This window comes from Urocampus carinirostris, chromosome 13 (genome assembly GCF_059441175.1).
Source record: "Urocampus carinirostris isolate Australia breed hairy pipefish chromosome 13, RoL_Ucar_1.0, whole genome shotgun sequence".
Lineage (NCBI taxonomy): Eukaryota > Metazoa > Chordata > Actinopteri > Syngnathiformes > Syngnathidae > Urocampus > Urocampus carinirostris.
This window is the reverse complement of record NC_142361.1, coordinates 23,806,584-23,823,187: the sequence shown is the minus strand read 5'-3', so window position 1 is coordinate 23,823,187 and position 16,604 is coordinate 23,806,584. Positions and strand designations below refer to the sequence as shown.

The following is a 16,604-nucleotide window of genomic DNA, read 5'->3' as shown; positions in this document are numbered from 1 at the left end:
GCGCCAAACGAGCGGGCACAGGTGATACTAATCAGTCATGATGACATTGACAGGAATTTCAGTCGATTTATTGTCCACCCCAATAAATCGAATTTTTGTGTGACATCAAAATAAAACATTTTGTAACAGAACTCAACAAGTGCAACAAGGAATTGATTAATTGACAATTATTCAAGTATAAATTCAAATGCCAACCACCATTGATTACTAGTTGAGAAATTAAACTGAAATTTTTAATATAGATGACAATTTCACTTCTTTGCAAGAATTTTGTCAATTTTTCTTGTTCTCCACAATAAACTAATTATTTTTGTGTCTAATCAGAATAAACCAGTTTGTTATAGAACTAAAAAAGTGCAACAAGAAATGTATTATTCAACAATTCATACATTTAATCACCAACTACTCCGATCGTAGAATGAGCGTTGAGTTATGATCTTGAGTAGAAATCGTAAAAATCGTTAACATTTCATTTTGAAGAGAAGTTTTAGAGAAGACCTAGCCCATATCAGGAATTCCAACATGTTCTCAAAGGTCCTACCCTGAGCACTTTATTTTTTATTAAATCTCCAATATTACAAAAAACAGATGTGCCATAATAAGTGTGAAAATCGGAGGAAAGCAACATCAATGGCCGACAGTGACAATGGTGTAAGCAGTTTATAATAGTAAAAACAAAAACTGATGACAGTGATGTATAATAGTCAAAATAACGACCTGGCATTGTATGTAGGTGTTTGAAATTGAAATAAAAAGAAACTTATCGAATTGTGTATTTATTTACACGGTAATTTGTTATATTTGATGCACGTATATTAAACATAATAGTACTCACTTTGTACTGTTTTATTATTTTGTGTTTTTACCACACCATTTTCCTCATGCTGAGGTTTTGAGTTTTTCCTTGCTCTCATGTAGGTTTTAGATCACGGGATGGTGTCATAATAGTTTGTTGTCTTTGAGAGTTCTTGCGGTTAAGGGCTATACAAATAAACATGACTTGACTTTATTTGTATTGTTCTCCATGATAGAAATATTATTTTAGTGTTAAATCAAAATTAAAAAATGTAACCAAACTAAAAAAGTGCAACAAGGAATTGATTAATCGATAATGATCAAATATAAATGTAATCACCATGTATTGTTATCATAGATTAAATCATTGAGTTATGTATGGATTAGAAATTGTAGGTATTATTAAAACTTTGGCTACTCAACAGAGTTTTTAGAGTTCTCCATGCTAAGCGATATAAAGTACTACGGATGAAAATTGACTGTAGTTTTTGGGCCAAGCTTGTCCCCAATCTCCCTTCGTGGACCACACAGGGAAGCAAAACTAATAATCCCTGCAGTCCAAAAGAACAACGTTTGCTTTTTCCGTGTTTCTTTTTCTTTTTCTCTAACATCAGCACTACTAGGCCTTTTTCGGGTATTCATGTCACCAAAGCAAGTGAATTGGAAGTGTGTGTCTCTCCGCCGCTGCATGAAATTGGCTCTTGTTGCCTCCCAGCTCCTTGTTAGCTTGTCTGGACTCTGCGATTTAAGATCCCCCGCAACCCCCCAGGAAGATGTATGGCAAGACATGAGCAAGGCGGGAGGACGAGGGCCACAAACTAACAAAATGTTGTTTAGCTTGTTGTTTATATCCCGCCTGAGACTCTCTCTGCCTGGGTTTCGGTTGAAGGGAGTGCTGATTGGCTTTGAATAAAGCAAAGTTATTTAAAGAGGAAAGGCGCCTAGAGTATCTACACCATCATTGTTGCCTAGGGCTCAGCTCACAACCAATCACGTTTCACCGGAGACAAAATATTGTTGGGGAATCCGTCCAACTTTAAAGGGACTTCATTTTATAGATGACACAACCAATATTTTAGTCTGATTTATTAGGTGTGTGGATGGTTGGATTGGTAGATTGATAGCTCTATAGATAGTAAACAAGTCAAGTCAAATCTAGTCACATTTATTTGTATAGCCCTTAATCACAAAAATGTCTCAAAGGACTGCACAGGATTACAAAGACACCATCGCCTGATCTTAAACCAACATGCGGGCAAGGAAAAACTCAAAACCTCAGCATGAGGATAGATAGTTAGCCAGCTAACAAGATATATGGGTGGTTTGACAAAAAGGTAGCTGAAGTTAACTATTTTGTATTATAGCAAACGCTACAGGTCACACAAAACAAAAACAAACAGACTCAGAGACAGTTTCTTCCCAAGAGCCATTACCACCCTTAACACACACCGCACAAAAAAACAGAAACTCTTGCAAACACACTACCTCATAAAGATGTAAAATTGTATTCATGCCTATGCTCACTTTGCACAATGTTGACTATTTTTGCACTACCGCATATTGCACTAATACGATCCCAAAACTGTATGGAACAGCCTACATGCCCACATTTCTTGTGTAAATATTGTGTGAATTAATACCTTTATCTTCTTGGTTCCTTTATCTTCTTTGTTTTCTTTTATCTTTTACTGTTAAATGTGAAACTGGAGTGCCACGTCCAATTTCGTTGTCACAATATGTTCAACCCATTTTGTAACCATGACAATAAAGGTAAATTCTATTCTATTAGCTAGCTAGAAAGCAAAATAGTTAGATGGATTGCTAGATTAGTTTATTTATCAATTGATAGGTTAATTGGTGGATTGATGGGTTGATTGATGGATCAATTGGTTAATCGGTTGATGGATGGATTGCTGATTTAATTGATGGATAGGTTGATTGATGGGTTGGTTGATGGATCAATTGGTTGATGGGTTAATGGAAAGATTGACGAGTAAATGGATGGGTTGATAATTTAATTGATGGATTAACTGTTGATTATTTGATGGATTGAGGGGCCAATTGATGAATTAATTGATGGAGTGATGGAGCGATTGATTGATGCTTGTATTTTGATGGATTGATTCATGAGTTTATTGATAAATTGGTTTATTGTTTCGGCCGATAATTGGGTTGAGTGATGGATTCATGCATTAATGGATGGAATGATGGGTTGGTTAACTTATTAATAGGTTGATAGTTTGATAAATGAATGAATTGATACAAGGGTAAATCGAGAGGTTGTTTGATTGTTGGATTACGCATGTATTGAATGATGGTTTGATTGATTGATTGCTTGGTTAATTGCTAAATTGATTGACGGATGAATGTGTTGATTGATAAATTTATTGGTTGAGGCATTGATGAGTTAATGAGTGAATTACTTGATTGGTTGATGGACTGGTTAATGATCTAATTAGTTGATTGCTTAAAAGATAGATGTATTGATACATGGCTGGGTTTTAGGATTTATTGATGGATTGATTGAGAGATTAATAGGAGGTTGATAGTTGGATGGATGGATGAATTAACTAGGGAAATTTGAAATAAAGAATGTGACCAAAGCTCATATTACCAAGTTGTCTATTGCCTCCATTTTTAATTTCTTTACAATGACAGCTTCTATATTTGTTAAATAAATGATCCGAACCTTTGATTTGCTGTAAGTAGCATAATTCATAAGCATGATATCAGCTATGAAGTGGCGCGACAGTGCGGCTGCCGTCATCTCCAATACGCGTCTGCGATGTCGACAGCGAGGAGTGTGGGCGAAGGGCAGGCGCTAACCTCGCTGTCTGAGAGGTTCTCTCGCCTTCATTATTCCCATGAAACACATTCAACATCTGGGACTAAATTATTCATCAGCATCGACCCAGTTACAGGCCGCTAAGTTGTCATCGGGCGTTATTATAAGTTGTGATAGCTACAGTGAGCTGGCTCGGTAATGGCCGGTGTTTTATTGATATTATCGTTTGCTTCAATTTGCTTTATTGGAGCTTTCACTTTTAATGTCCTCCGTAAAAGGAAGCGAAGGTGGGGGGGATTTTTCTCCAGCCTCCCGTCTCAACTTGATAAAATACATTTTGCTCCAGCGCTTTCAACTAATGATGTGTTGCTCTGGAGATAAGAAACAGGGGAGACACCGGCACTCGTTATGAGTGGAGCGACATTCGTAACCCTCGGAAATAATAAAAAGTGGCTTGCTTTTGAGATACTATTTATTACTTTGTCATGACGTATAGTACTGTTAGGATTAGTGTCCATTTTACTATTTATTTGCAATAAAGTTGAACATTAAAAGAACCCTAGAGTTGAACAGAGTTTTGTCCTTGTGCCAGATGGCCTTGTCAGTCATGAACTCACTCGGGATGGTGCTGAAGCACAATGCAGGAGCACAAAATAGTATAATAGAACAAAAGTGTTACGTTTTTGTAGGATGATGGACCCATGTGGGAGAGGCAGGAACTGGAGACAGGGGTGCTAAAAACGTCAGGACCAAAGTAACAAACAAAGGATTGGTCACAAAGTAACTAACAAAATGTCCAAACAAGAAACGAGAAACAAGAAGCAAAGCTGATACAGTGCAACCCAGAATCAAGGACAGAAACTGGAAATGAAAAATGTAGAAACAAACTTGGTGTGGTCCTGGAAATAAAAAAAATATGACCCAACCAAGAATGCTTGTCCAGACAGTCATATATAAAGGGCTAGGATGATTAGGAATGGGTGTGTGGAGCTTGGACAAACCTGTGCCCTGTTCCAAAGCCAGTTGGGTCCCTCTGGTAGACTAAAGCTTACTAGACCCACTCAGGAAGTTCTTTATTATGTCAGGGTTCAGTACACGGAAAAACAGGCAGCGAGGTGACAGTATCCAGGACATCAGAAAAAAAACATAGTCCAATAGGCAGGCGAAAGGTTCAGTGACCCATTAAATTCAAGCAGTGAAGTAGACAGTCTGATAGTTTATTAATTAGGCAGTACTAAAAATCCAGGGGTCAGGCAAGGCTTCGGTAAACTAAATAACCGAGATTTCTGTGACATTGGTGCTAGGAATGTGTTGAGAAATACAACAAAGTAGCGAGGAACCAAGGGGACAGAGTACTGAAAAGCAAAAGAGGAAAAAATACAACAGGAGGAAAAACATAGGGAAATCAAGATAAGTGACCACATCTGTGTGGAGGAACATAGAGACCGGAAGTAAATGACCACATAAGGTAGGGGTGTGTGAGACAAAGAGAGAGATGAAGAAAGGGAAAGAGAGAGACAGAGAAAGAGAGGGAGTGAGAGAGACAGAAAGAAAAAAGAGAGGCTTAGAAAGACAGAATGACCAAAAAAGATAGAGACAGAAAAAGACAGACACAGAAAGACAGAGATGGAGAGAGTGATACAGACAGACGAAGAGAAAGTGAGTGAAAGAGACAGAAATATAAGAAAAAAAAGACAGAGACAGAAAAAGACAGTGGGAAAGACAGAGAGGGAGAGAAGGGAGAAAGAAAGACAAAGTCAGTCAAAGACCAAAAGAGAGAAATAGAAGGACAGAGACTGAGAGAAACAGAGACACAGTGACGGACACAGAGAAAGAGAGAACACAGAGAAACAGAACCCGGAGTTTAGTGTCATGTCACCTTTCAGGGGAGGAGTTTTGCTCAAGCCGCTCAACCTTTGCCTGAGCAGAGAGAGCACTTTTGTATTTTGTTGCAGTTATTTTTCTGTGATCTTCTCTAATTCCCAAATTTGCATTCAGTGCCTGTTTCCGTCCCTCCCCCTGAAGATTTGAATCTGAATTTCTTTTCAAAAAAAAGAGGGTTTGCGAATCAACTGAATGAGATGGGCCCAGGCCTTGAGCTGATCACTTCACCTAATAAGTTGAAATTGATGTCTATTATTGCTTGTTGTGTGTTTTATTCTGAAAGTTTTGTGATAGACTCCACAAGTGCAATGCAACGTTCTTACCTCAATTAAAACCAACAGCAGAGGTATTTAGTTTGCAGCGTTGGAGGGAGTTTTAATATGTTCCCAGACTTCATTATAGTAGAGCAAGTAATTATGTATATACAAGTCCAAATGGTATTTGAAATTAGCCTTTCTCGTCATATTAAAACATAATATTCGTTTCTTCTTTGGGCTGTAGGGATATTTTCGAGTGCAATGGTTGTCAGGAAACACGTGCCATCTGTGATCGGAATTAACAATTTGTGTTTCGTAATTGGCAAGAATCCTTGCACAAACATGGGTGGAAACAGAACAATCGGCAGGATGCAGGGTCCTTTTCCTTGGGCCTTGTTCAATCCAGAAAAAGACAACTGATACTCAAGCTTGATTTACAAAAAAATTACACACTCACACTCTTAATTGTGCTGCTCTGTCTGAATCTAATTAAGAAAGTTTAAAGCACATTAGCATGATTATAACACGTCCTTATTGAGGATTTTTTTTTCAAATCCTAAAAATATTTTTGATAATTAATATGATATTCAGAAAAAAACAAGGAGTGATTCATTGATACACTGTTTTTTGCTTAAATCGATTAGTTTCTGCACTATTAAAATGAACGTGAGTTCTTAACAAGAAAATAATTTACGGTTTATTCTACATTTGGCTAAATTAGTATTACATTTGTTATTACAATGCTTGCAATGAAGCATGATTACAATGCCAGTATAGTCCTTTTTTTAAATTACATTACGCATGCAAAGGAGAATCTTTATAATGTCACGATTGGTTTATTTCTTTGTTTTTGTGAAACAAAAAGGAGGGATGGAATAAAATAATTTAAAGTCAAAAATACATTTGTCAAATTTGTTCTCCTCTGCTTGCAATTAAATATTTAAAATGCCAGGGTTGGTTTATTTCTTTTTTTTGTGAAATATAAAGGATAAGATATGATAGAAAAAAACTTTCAAAGTGTTATATGGTAGTCAAAAGTTTGTTTTCTGTTCTGATTGTAATAAAGAATGCTTATAATGCATGTGTAGTCTTATTTTTAATTATTGAACAATTGCAAATAATAATGCTTATAATGCTAGAGTTGGTTTATTTCTTTTCGTGAAATTACGCGGATATGATGAGAAAATAATTTATAGTTTATAGTACATTTGTCGAAATGAGTGTGAGCAGCTAAAAATATAATTTAGCAGCAAGCTATAGGTAAGTGCTCAACATGAGTGGCTAAAGAAGGAAACAATGGGACAAACGCAGGCAAGTAACAGTGAATGAAAAAAAATAGTTTTTTATACAGTAGTCAAAATTGGTGTTACGTTTGTTTTTAATTCTCCTTGCAATGAAAAATGCTAAATCCTGGGTAGTCCTATTTTTATTAACAAACAATTGCAAAGAATAATGCGTATAATGCTACAGTTGGTTTATTTCTTTTTACAAAATTGTGTGGATATGATGAGAAAATAATTTTAAGTTTATAGCGCATTTATTGAAATAATTGTTACGTTTGTTTTTGTTCTGCTTGTAATGAAGAATTCTGTTCATTCCTGGGTAGTTCTGTTTTTAATTGTTAAACACTTGCAAAGAAGAATGCTTAAAATGCCACGATTGATTCATTCCGTTGTTTTTTTCAAGTAAAAGGAGAGATAGGATGAGAAAATCATTGAATGTTAATTTTACATTTAATTTGCTTGCATTGAAGAATGCTTTTACTCCCAGGGTTGCTTTATTTCTTTGTTTTTGTGAATAACGGGGGGAAACCTTAAGAACAGGCTGGATATATTTCCCAGCCCTTCGACTGGATGGATCTAAACAGGGTTCGCCAAGGGACGTCGAGGTGAAAGAAAACAACAAGAATCCTCGGCGGAATACATTAGTAGGGCAGCGAGCAATAGATAAAGCCTTCAGATGCCTTTTGTGTCCTCACGACTTTCAGCTCGCCTCCAAAGAGACCATGTTCTGTGCCAAGGAGTATTCATCAAATTACAACAGCAAGACAACAACGGGAAAAGCTATCACTCTTCGCAGAGGTGCGCCAACAGGTTATCACCTACCAGGGTCCCTTTGGTGCTTCAATGAGAATCGGTGGTCAGCTGAATTGACTCATTGGCAAAATATATGGATTTTTGGGGTTTGCTATTGGTCATTTATAAGTATAATGACTGTAAATATATATATTGTTTTTAGCACCATGATACTAACATATAGATATTGCAGAAAGTGCTTGTGAAAAGAGTGAAAATACGTCAATCTTATACATGAACATGGTTCAAGGTTCATGGATCCCTTAACCGCCAGGGTCGTCAGGGCAGCACTTCCTGTGGAGTGTCTTGGCAGAGCCCATCCCTCTTTGGAACGTTTTTTGGGGGGCACTTTCATCATCACATACCTGTCAAGCTCCGGGGCTCCATGCCCTTACAAACCGTTGTATTTTCCCTTACAAAATACAAAATAATCTTACACCATATTTTTTTTCATACGTGTTTATTTATGTAGTTTAACATGTTATATTGTACATGTGTTTCGTTATCTCATATATATTGTTAATTAACATTTTGTTGTGAGATCCTGAGTTGCTCAACATGAATGAGGGTTTATTATAAAAAAAGTTCAAAAATGAAGTCGCTTGGACGTTCACTGTAGAAGGAAAAAAAACATGCAAATATAATTAAGTAGAATCATACATTTTCTTGTTATCAAATTATGAATTCATTTTCTGCATTAAATTATTGTTGGTAATATACTGATTAAAGGGATAACCACAAATCTTTTTTCATGTTCTCATTTTATACTTCCTTTTTTTCTTAACTTCTTTATACAACATAATCATTCGTAATGTAGTGCATCAAAGCAAGTGAGCCGTTTGAGAGACAGCTCTCTTTAATGAGTTGTGCCGAAAAAGCCGGTTCTCTAAAAAGAGACGGACTTTCACTACGCAACTCAAACTCGTTTGACTTGATTGATTTGCCGTTTCTTGATAGTCGATGTATTCCGGATGGTACCCATAATTGACAAATTTGCTTTTTTCTGTACAGATTTTCTCATACGTCAAACACGTCTTAAAATGCATAATAAACGTACTTTGTACGGCAAAAACGTACAGGTTGACAGGTATGTCATCAGGTCGTTGTTGTTTTACAGTATAAAATGTCATCCCGCTCTTTAGAAATGAGCAGGACCTTGGCATTGACAAGCAGCGACTTGTGACACCAAGCGACTGTCCAGACTCTAGTGCTGAATTATTAGTTTTTTGCATACTAGCAGTCACAAAACTGACACTAGGATGAGGGAGAACATTTACAAAACATAAAATCGCCCATCATGACCCCAAAAATTGTTGGTGCAAAGTCAAAATAATAACTATAATGACTGTTATCTTGCTCTCTGCCCAGTCTAAAAGACATTGCCAACTTGTGCTACTGTAGCAGAGCAACTAACATTGTAAAAGACAATTCCCACCCAGGCCACGACCTCTTTCCCTGACCTGTTGCCTTCTGGCAGGGGCTACAAATCCCTAAAAACTAGGTCAAGCAGGCTCTGAGACAGCTTCTTCCCCAGGGCCCTAAAGGAATCCACAAAACTGTGAAAACATATGCTTCTACAATTTTGGGTTTATTTCTCTTTTTCTTTTTGTTTTTGCCATATGAAACTGTAAAACAATATATACTATTGCATGAAACATACACCGTAGGTCACAAAAGTGAGTACACCCCTTACATTTACATTTCTGCATAGATTTCATCATTAAGTTTCATTGAACATCACGAAAGAAACATCACTCTGGCACAATAACAGGTAGTCTGTGTAAAGCTTATATAGCAGTGTCAATCTCTTTTTCCTCTCAAAAACTCAAAATATAGCCATTAGTTGCTAAACACCTGGTAACAAAAGTGAGTACACCCTTAAGTAAAAGTTCCTGAAGTTCAATGTTTTGTGTGGCCACCATGATTTTGCAGAACCACTTAAATCCTCCTGGCCATGGATTTCAGTAGAATCACACACATTTCCACTTTTCACTGAGTTGGGGGATATTCAAGATCTTGTTCTTCTCCACCTTGCGGTTGAGGATGCACCAACGATGTTCTGATGTTCGGATTTAGATCTGGAGACATGCTTGGCCAGTCCCTCCCACTTACCCTTAGCCCGTTTAGAAAAGCCTTGGTCTTCTTAAAAGTGTATTTGGCGTCAAAGTCAGACTGGAACATTGCCCTGCGACCCAGTTTCTGGAGGGAGCGAATCATTTTCTGCCCAAGTATTTTACAGTACATGCCCTGATCTAAAACCTTAATGAGGGCAAGGAAAAACTCAAAACCTCAACATAAGGGAAATGAAGAAACCTTGAGAAGGGACCGCACCCTTCCAGCATGACCAGGATGCAGAGCAGTTTTTCAAAACAAGTCACGGCATTTCGGTGGACCAGGAATTAACAGTTGAGTCTTTTCGGAGTTAAAACGCAAGAAGTTAAGTGACATCCATTCTTTTTGTCTCAGTGAGGCAACCCTCTAAATCTCCACAGTTTAGTGGGGCCGAATCCTCCACCGAAAGACAGTCCCAACTACAGATTACAGTTCAAGCACAGAACCCGTTTTAGTTGTATGTCGCTAAAAAAGTCTTTACATAAACAATCTATATTATGCGCTGAGACACTTTACGATGAAAACCCACCAAAGGACCCTAAAACAGCCAGGCACACAGAGCAATTTCATTGGGTGAGCAGTGGGTGCGAGTGGAGCTATGCTGCAAACAGTTCACTTTCTCTTATCTGTCCAGCGCCGTCTGCACCGAAGGCTAATACGTTGGTATCCAGGTTTGCCGTATTTGGTGACATTCTTACAAAAGAACTCTACTTACACCTTGTTTTGAAACCAAGGAACTGCGTGAGGTAGACAGGCTTAAAGCAGTATACAGTATATCTTGATATGGGACAAAGGCTTTGGCATCATTCCTATTCCATAAATCGTATTAAATCATTTAACGTCACACAGTGATATAAAAAGAACGCTGACAATTTGATTTTGTCTGGAGAGCGGGTTTGGCGGTTTCGCTTGTCTTAGAATATACAATATGGCTCTAGCGTTAAAAATAAAATAAAAAAATCCAAAAATGTTTGCGTTCATGACTCCTTGGGTCAAAAATGTTCCCTACCACTCTACTATCACAATAATTTTTAAGAGTGTCTTTATTTTTGTTCACAATAAGATTATAAAGCTATTAAAGGAGTCTCTAAAAATTACTGTTTGAGAGATGCGAGCTGCAGTTAACAATAGAAGTTAATGGTGCTCTCATACTCTCCGGGGAGCTTTTTAAATCCGTCTTGAGTGAAGGAAACCTGGATGTTTCTATCGAAAAGCACAAAGCTCTAAGATGAAAAATAAAACAGAAATTGGAAAAAAAAAAACAAGCATCTTCAAAAATGCTCTCAGATCTTTCCTGTGCCATTGTAGGTTCATTATGTGAGTGGAGTCCCATCTTCCGATCTCAAGCGCATATTTCACACAGGACATAAACAAGAAGGTTCTAAAGTGCTAAAAGGCGCCACGCGGGGCACAGCATCATTATTCTAGCGGCAAAGTGGAGATGGAGAAGCTCGTTTATTTGCCGTTACTCTCTAGCAACGCTCCTCTGGGATGCTCCCGGAAAGCCCCGGGAGATGGTTGAGGTGGGAAAACACACAAAAATCAAAAAGAGAAAAGATGCTTTTAGGCTTCATGGAAAATGCATGAGAGCAATCGCAGCTTCGTGTGAGATTATTGAGACGTGTGGTGGACATTTGACAGATTTTAGCATTTTTTGTTGTTGTTTTTTTCTTCCTTAAGGTTTTGCATTTTTACAGAAAAAAACACAAAGAAGTGCACGATGATTATTGGAATGATAGTCCTCAAATCGTCTGGGTTATAAATGCTCATAAGATATTCAGGATATTATAATATTCCCTTCTGAGGTGAAGTTTCCGTATAGCGAAGGATGGATACAATAATGAGCTAAATATTAAAATAACAAAGTAGTATACAGTAAGTACAGGAAAAATGAAACATGATTTACCTTTGGTGTGATGTGCCTTGAGCTGGTAGAGTGGAGTCCGTGGGTGGATGCAAAGGAGGCAGGAGACTGTGGATTAAAATTAAAACCGATATTAAAACTTCCATGCCTTTAGGTTTCCTCGCTTTATTCATCTCCTTATTTTTATTAATAGTCGCAATCATTGCTTGCTTATGACTATGATCTTTGGCGAGGGAAGCAATTTGTGTGCCTTTGTCGTATTTCTTGTTAATTGCGAGCTTTGTTTCCATGGTTAGCGTGTTTTTGCTTCTTCTTTTAACATCATCACAAGCTTTGGACCCATAGTAAATAAATACAGGACCGAAAATATTGCAGTGTATTGCAGATTTGCTAAGTCTTTACAAAGTACATACGATTGTGAACTGAATGGAGAGAAAAGCATTGTGGGGGAGAGTTCAGCTAATAGCCTATCGGCATTTTTACAATTCCGCGACACAAACCAATAGCGGACCAGCGTTTTATGATAATAGTCCCGGTTGTCAACTGGTCATAGCCATGCAACTTAGCGAGCGATTCCTGCACCCTCGTCGAGTTTCTTGATCTTCGCAAGCTTCGTTTCCATGGTTATCTTTTTGCTTCTCCCTTTAGCATCACTCTAAGCCTTGGAATAAATACAGTACAAAAACACAGTATTGTATTGCAAAGTCTTAATTAAACACACGAAACATTAAACTGAGACAAAGGCATTGTGGGTGGTAGTTCAGCCAATAGCATTCCATGATGCTGTGAGAGAAACCGATAGCAGCCCAGCGTTTTTTAACAATTATAGCCTCAATTGTCAATTGTTTACAGCCATGCAACTTTGCAAGCAATTCCTCTGCCCACTTCCTGTTTCTTGATCATCGCAAGCTTTGTTTCTATGGTTATCATCATTTTTGCTTATACGTTTAGCATCACAGCAAAGCTTGGGAGCAAAGTATTTGCAAAACACACAAGATTGTGAACTGAATGAAAAGAGATAGATTGTGGGAGCCAAAAGGGTATCGGGATTTTCAAGATGCCATGACGCAAACCAATAGCAGACAGGCTTCTTAGAGATGTGACTAAATAGGATTAGTTTGATTTTGAACATGCAAAAAATGTGTAGCTGATGTTTAATGAAGGGAAATTCTGTAAAGAGCGGCCGAAAAAACATCTTATTCCAGACTGTGAAGTGAAAACGCTGTATCCTGGGGGTCTACTGTAATTGTCAGCAAAATCCTACATAAGAACTATAAACAAATACAAATAAATATTAGCTATAAATATTTGAAGGTACTAGAAAGCTTTCAAAAAGTGTGAACGGTGGCAGTTTGGTTTCTGGATCAAGTCTATTCTCTCATTTGCAATCCAAGATTTAGAAACTGAGCGTTTTGGCAGTGACATTTCTGCACTGAACTTTTAGCCTCGGCTTTCCCCCAATAATCCGATTTCATATTCAGAGACTTCGAAACAGCTTGGCAAGTTTTCACCTGAACATTTTGTATTTTCTGATTTGTTTTTGTCTTTTGGCAGACGACCGAAGACCTGCTTGTGGCATCGGCCGAGTGCCCGAGTGACGACGAGGATATCGATCCCTGTGAGCCGAGCTCAGGTGGGTTAGGTTAGTCATCTTTTTCCTAAAATTCTCTATATGGTCGTTTTTGTCTCGCTCTTTGTCTTTGTCTATGTTCAGGGTTCGTCCCCCTCTTTCATAGCAAAATTTAAGCACCTTTTAAGCAATTTTAAGGCCAATTTTCCAAATTACCCAGTACCACTTAAGCCCCAAAGTGTAATATTTGACCACTAGATGGCACTGTGTTGTGTAGTACGAGCATGGTGGCAGGATAATGGACAAACATGGCGCTGACTTAAAACCGGGATTCCACGGTTTAAAATAAAAATAAAAATTTCTGGACCAATGATTTTTTTGGTATAATATAGTTCATGCAAATCATTAAAATGTGCATTTATTTTAAACACTTGCGAGTCAAGATTTTTATAGTAACTTTACATAACGGAACGCTCGCTGAGAGGTAGCTGACATGGTTGTCTTGCTGAAAAATGGTGCAGTTCGGTCACTTTGGGGTCACTGCAGTTTGCAATCCTTCTCGTTTTTTGGGTTGCACTACATGAAAACAGTGACATCTAGTGTTAAATATTGCAGTGTCCCTTTAATCATTGGAGGAATGTGGAACCTTTCACTAATTATCACACACTGTCACTTTAAAATTTATCCATTTAATAAATTATAATTATGATAACAATACATTTGACTTCAAAGCGCCTTTCAGGACACCCAAAGTTACTGTACACAGAATACCATACAACAATAAAACAAGAACAAAACAAGAAAGTAATAAATACCAGAAGTCAGGCAGGTGGGACATGCCCGGAACACCTCCCGAGGGAGGCGTCCAGGAAACATCCTTATCAGATCTCTGAGCCACCTCAACTGGATCTTCTCTATGCAGAGGAGCATCAGCTCTAAGCTGAGTTCCTCCAGTGAGAGCTGAAGATCACGGCTTGAGGAGGCCTACAGCAGTGCATCTTTTGTAATAAGCCGAGATGCAATGCTGAGGCAACTCACAGACAACAAATAATAGTTTTGTAACAGAAAGAAAACATTCATAACTGTGTTACACCAGGTTACCAATATTAGTTAAGAATATTGACGCATATGATGCGGAGGGGGTAAACCAGTTTGCTGTCGGGCCTCTGCTGATGAAAGAGTTGCATGGCACGCGAACTCACCCCTTGTTGTGCTGCAGGCCTAATGTTCAGTGTCAGGTTGGGAAGAGAGAAGGTGAATAAATGTTTGGTGAATGTATTGTATTGTATTTGTATTGCATTTATTTATTCAGCCAGTATAAACCATAAACATGATATATGCAAGAAATCATTTGACACGCGAATTCTCAATAATGATAAGATAATAGATTTAAAAGAATAAAAAGAATAGAGCAAAAAAGATATTGTAGTGTATAATACAAGGTAATTATGTAGAATAGTTTAAAAAGAAAGAATATGTAAATAACAAGACTAGAGTAGAATAGGTCGGAGGAACGCTGTTGGTATAATAATACTATACATAACAACCTAAATCAATTCCCGTTGAACATACGAATAGCGGAAGGGTAAAAACTCTCTTTGAGACGTGTAGTCTTGCTCACAATGGAGCGAAGACGGCGACCTGACGGCAGGTAATCAAAGTACCTGCGAGCAGGGTGACTGGGATCGTCTATAATTTTTTGTGTTCGTTTTCTAGTTCGTTCGATGTCGAAACGTTGCAGGGATTGGAGGCCACTACCTATTTTTTCCTCTGCCATCTTCACTACTGATACCATCTTTGACAGTTCTTTCTTATTGACGCGACCAAACCAAACTGTGATTGACTTAGTTAAAACGAATTCAATGATAGCACGATAAAAATTGACTAGAATGGATTGATGGACTCTGAATGATTTGAGTTGATGAAGGAAGTAGAGCCTTTGTCTGGCTGACTTTAGAATATAATAGCATTGACAGTCCATGTGAGGTCAGCTGACAAGTAAGTACCCAGTGTGTGTTCTTGACTCTGTCACCTGGGAAGATGGCTTTAGTATACATATTTGACCAGCAGTTGTAACGGAATTTAATACCAGCACAAATGCACAATCACACTAATTTACCAACAATGGTAAGGACTAAATATCAAAAAATGCCAAGAGAACAGAAAATCAATAATTTATCGTCCTGGACTAACCCCTCCGCTAGGTTTCCGAACTCAGAAAAGTCTAAAACTTTGCCCACCCCTGGACTGATAATTACCATAATCATTGACCTATTTGATGAATCTGAAGAGATGAGAACTGGAGATCAAAATCGAAAGTGTATTACCTTTTAAGCCCATCTGTGATTAGATCATCTAGCAGCAAATTGAATCTTTCTCCCGGATTTGGAAAAGCCACAGAGGAATACGAACACGTGTGGCATAATAGTCGGCTTTTTTGGCTTGTTTGGAGAAAGCGAACAAGTAAACCTTGCTCTCTTCCGCTCTGGCTTTGAAAAACAAGTGAATCCCTCATGGGATTCGGTCACCTTGCGAGTCCGCTCTGCGCCGTTTTGCCAGCTGGCAATGCGGGCCCCCCGAAAAAAAATACAGTACGGTAAGAAACAAAGAAGACCCGAAGAGCAGGATGTCTTGCTGGTTTAACAGTTTTTGAAGTTTCATTCACAATAACTACCTCTGAAGTGTTTCTCATTGTTTGCCATCGGCAGGCTGACGTTAATCTTAGCTACTTTGTTCTTTTTTTTACGCACAATCAGCATTTTTTTTTTTTGTGGGCAAACAGTAGACTTCCAGGTAACAACATTAATCTGTTCTGAGGTTGTGTTTGTAAAGTGAAATTACCATATGACAGGGTAGGAAAGCTTTCGGAATGACCCAATGCATTCCAAAACCCTAGTACAGCACCTAAGCATTAGTAGCAAAACAGTATATAGTAAGGAGTACTTATACGATACTTACTCATCGAGTGCAAAATATAATTTAACATCCCTCTGGTGTAACGCGACTTGAGCTGGTACAGTGGAGTTACATGGTGGATGCAGAGGAAGAGGAGACCATGGATTCGAATGAAAACTGATTTTAAAACTTTAACTTGCAAGGATTGTCATTCCCTTAAAAAGTCTGTGTTGCTTCAATCGCCTCCTTATTCTTAATCAAAATCATGAATGTCGATTGTTTATGCCCAAGTTACTTAGCAAGATGCGATTTGTGTGTCTTAACTGTATTTATTGATAATTGTGAGCTTTCCTTCTATGGTTATCAT

At 38.0% G+C, this 16,604-nt stretch overlaps 1 protein-coding gene across 11 annotated transcripts in view; it reads left to right on the top strand.

Moving 5' to 3' along the window:
* The window catches only part of LOC148354133 (neurexin-1a-like), a 370,466-nt gene that overhangs the window by 336,914 nt on the left and 16,948 nt on the right, over positions 1-16,604 (top strand). For 8 of the 11 annotated variants that reach the window (XM_088351405.1, XM_088351402.1, XM_088351398.1 and 5 more), the window contains one exon: positions 13,327-13,414. In XM_088351405.1, the coding sequence (XP_088207531.1) occupies positions 13,327-13,414 (88 nt within the window). The remainder of the gene's footprint in view (positions 1-13,326; positions 13,415-16,604) is intronic. The other 3 variants (XM_088351406.1, XM_088351407.1, XM_088351397.1) reach the window with 1 other exon arrangement.